General features: G+C 52.3%; 1 protein-coding gene across 1 annotated transcript; it reads right to left on the bottom strand.

Moving 5' to 3' along the window:
- Nucleotides 1–1,904: 1,904 nt before the first annotated feature.
- Nucleotides 1,905–2,921, bottom strand: LOC119400554 (uncharacterized). Its single transcript, XM_037667614.1, has one exon. The coding sequence runs from the start codon at nt 2,919–2,921 to the stop codon at nt 1,905–1,907; it is 1,017 nt and encodes a 338-aa protein (XP_037523542.1).
- Between the last annotated feature and the right edge of the window lie 334 nt (nt 2,922–3,255).

Genomic DNA, 3,255 nt, shown 5'->3' with positions numbered 1-3,255 from the left:
CCACAGCCTCTGCCGGCGTTAGAACTGTGGAGAGGCTGTCGTAGTCAAGGCAGCTTTTTCCGAGCACTCGGCGAAGGGTGGCCTTGACGGTTCTCACCAATCTTTCCCAAAAGCCACCCCACCATGGCGCTCTCTCGACAATGAACTGATATTATGCCCACTGAAGAAAGAACGGACCTCTCATCCCTTTATGGCTTGGAACATTTGGTTCAAGTCCCTTGAAGCTCGTTTAAATGTCAGAGCGTTGTCGGATAGCACAACCTTGCAGATACCTCCCGTCGATACAAATCTCTGGAACGCCATCAGAAATGACTTTGATGAAAGGTCTCTTACAAGCTTGAGGTGCACGGCCCTTGTCGTCGCGCAAGTGAACAAAGCAATATAAGCTTTGTGCTCGGACCCGCTTTTTTGTAGAATATTGGCCCCGCAATGTCGATACCGGTTGTTTCGAAAGGGCCAGCTTGGGTTACTTTGCAGGCAGGAAGCGGGGCGGCAGGCTCTTCTGCGGCACGGCAGCTTTGCTTCTGACATGGAAGACAACGTCGAATGAACGATTTGATTGTCTGTCTTCCTCGAATGATCCAACAGCGTTCTCGAAGAGAGGATAACGTGTCCGGCACTCCAGCATGCAGCAGGCGTTTGTGCTCCCAGGAAATCAGCAGGCGCGTGAAGGGATGAGACAGTGGCAATATCACAGGATGCTTCGCTGCTTCTTCTTCTGTACTCTACTGTAGCCGCCCACCAACTCTCAATATACCATCACTGTCCAAGAACAGATTTAGTGCCATTACTGGTGATGTCCGATCGAGAAGCCTAGAACCACGCAATGCGCAAACGTCGTTTCCGAATGTTTCTCATTGGCAGGTTTTCTGCCAAAGCTTTTCCGCGTCGGCTGCTTCCTCAGCAGTCAGCTCTCCCGTCAACTTCAACCGACATCGACTGCTGTGAATGAAATGCCTGGCCCACGCTGTTACGCGGAGCACTCTCGTCAAGGAGCTGTAATTTTCCAATTAATCAGTGGCTCCGGGCATGCTACTGCGACAGAGCTAACACTTCGCCGCTCGCTCTTCTTCAATGCAAAGCCGGCTCGTACCGAGATCTGACTCTGAGAGTGTAGTGTCTAGTTCTACTTTCTCTAGCCACTCGGGGCCTGTCCACAAGTCTTTGCGTCCAACCAGCTCAGAAGGCAATATCCCACGGCTCAGCAAATCTGCGGGGTTCTCTTTGCCTGGGCAGTGTTTCCATGCTGTTGGATCTGTCAGTGCTTGAATTTCTTGAACGCGATTGAAAACGACGGGTTTCCATCACTGAGCGCAGCTCTTGATCCAACTGAGAGCGACGGTTCAATCTGTCCAACAGTGCACGGAAATGTCCTCAACGTTACGTTGTTTCGTCAGGTATCTCGCGAGTCGTGCACCAATCAACGCACCCATCAGCTCTAGCCGCGGTAATGACAGCCGCTTAAGTTGAGCGACTCTTCCCTTTGCCATCAATAGCACTACGGTGACCTCACCCTCCTGACTTCGCGCTTTGATGTAAGCTACTTCACCATATGCCATCGGGCTCGCGTCGGAACATATGTGCAGCTCCGGTTTCGTGTCGGCACGTTTCAGGTCGTGAGCTAATATCCTTGGAATGGTTATCTTCCGAAGTTGAAGAAGCTGCCGGCACCATTTGTCCCATTGCTCTCTCACATCTGGAGGAATCATTTCATCCCATGCTGTACCCCGTACCCAGAGGCTTTGAAGCATTATCTTTGCGGTAATCGTAGTGGGCGCAAGGAAACCAAATGGGTCGAAAATGCGTGCTGAGGCCTGTAACAGAAATCGTTTTGTGTCCTGCCTACTTGCCAAAAATGCAATCAGGGCGGACATCTCAAACACGAACTCATCTGTCGCAGGCCTTCATTCCACACCGAGAATCTTTGTGGGGGCCAACTCCGGTACAGCCGCTTGGGCTGTCTCAATCTCAGTAAGCGATGCCATCACGTCTTGATTATTCGATCGCCATTTCCTGAGGCTCATGCCTCCCATTTCGAGTATAGCCTGCGCTTCCTTGCATATCTGCACTGCCTCTTCTACACTGTCAGCACCAGTTACAAAGTCGTCGACATACAGGTTGTCACTTAGGATCTTAGCGGTGCGGGGAAAGTTCTCGTCGACACATTTCAGATGATGACGTAAGGCAGCCGCGAGGAGAAACGGGCTGCACGTAGCGCCGAATGGCACCCTTGTCATCAGGTATTCTTTGATTTGGGGTAGTATTTCGCCTTGCTTTGGTGTTCTTTGATACCACAGAAAGCGGAGAGCGTCACGCTCCTTCTCAGCCAGCTCGATTTGGAGGAAAGCCTTTTCTATGTCAGACGTTATGCCCACAATGTGCACTCGAAATCGAATCAGGATCTCTGACAAACTTGGATTTAGGTTGGGTCCTGCGTAGAGAACGTCGTTGAATGATAGCTTCCCTGCTGCTTTGGAGGACGCATCAAATACGACCCTCAACTTGGTTGCTTGGCTGCCTGGCCGGATAGCGCCTCGGTGCGGCATGTAATAAACGGGCCCCTGCGGGGACTCACCCAGTTCGTTGGCTTCCTCAGTATGTCCGGCATCAAGGTAGTTCCGCACTGCCTGATCATAGCTGCGGATCATTTCGTCATTTCGTAATAGTTTCGCCGTGAGTGAGTGAAGCCTGTGGGATGCTGTCCTCTTGTTGTCTGTCAGCTGTGATGCCTTCTCTTTCCATGGAAGCCTCACTTCGTAACGACCGTTCTTGTGGACGATGGTGTCCTCAAATGCCCTAAGAACGTCGTCGTTTTCGGTGGTCAGCGGTGCGTCATCGACGATCCCAAGGTGTTCCTGTTCCCAGAATGACCTAAGTTGACGAGAAATGTCATCTGGTTCTGTGTTCACGCTAACTCGCATCACGCCGACGCTCTTTAGGCACGCTGCGGCAGACGATGTGGTGTCTGTGCCCTGCAGTGCCCATCCAAACGCTGTTTCCACGGCCACGAGCTTCTCAGTGAGTCGCTTGACACTTCCTGTCGTGATGCCCCAGTAGTGATCTGCCCCAACAACTGCTGAACTCCAACTCCAGGATGGCAGCCATCAGGTACTGTGTCAGCAAGTTCGAGGCCCTGTTCCTGCGCGATGTTGGCAATGCGGTCGTCTGGTGGTGGCAGCAGGTCTCCGCTGATCTCGGGCATCACCACCGCTTCGATGCGGACTTTGGCGTTGTCGCGCCAGTTTCCTAGCCAGC

This window comes from Rhipicephalus sanguineus, chromosome 7 (genome assembly GCF_013339695.2).
Source record: "Rhipicephalus sanguineus isolate Rsan-2018 chromosome 7, BIME_Rsan_1.4, whole genome shotgun sequence".
Taxonomy (NCBI): Eukaryota; Metazoa; Arthropoda; class Arachnida; order Ixodida; family Ixodidae; genus Rhipicephalus; species Rhipicephalus sanguineus.
Note: the sequence above shows the minus strand (reverse complement) of the source record. Positions and strands in the feature narration are given on the sequence as shown.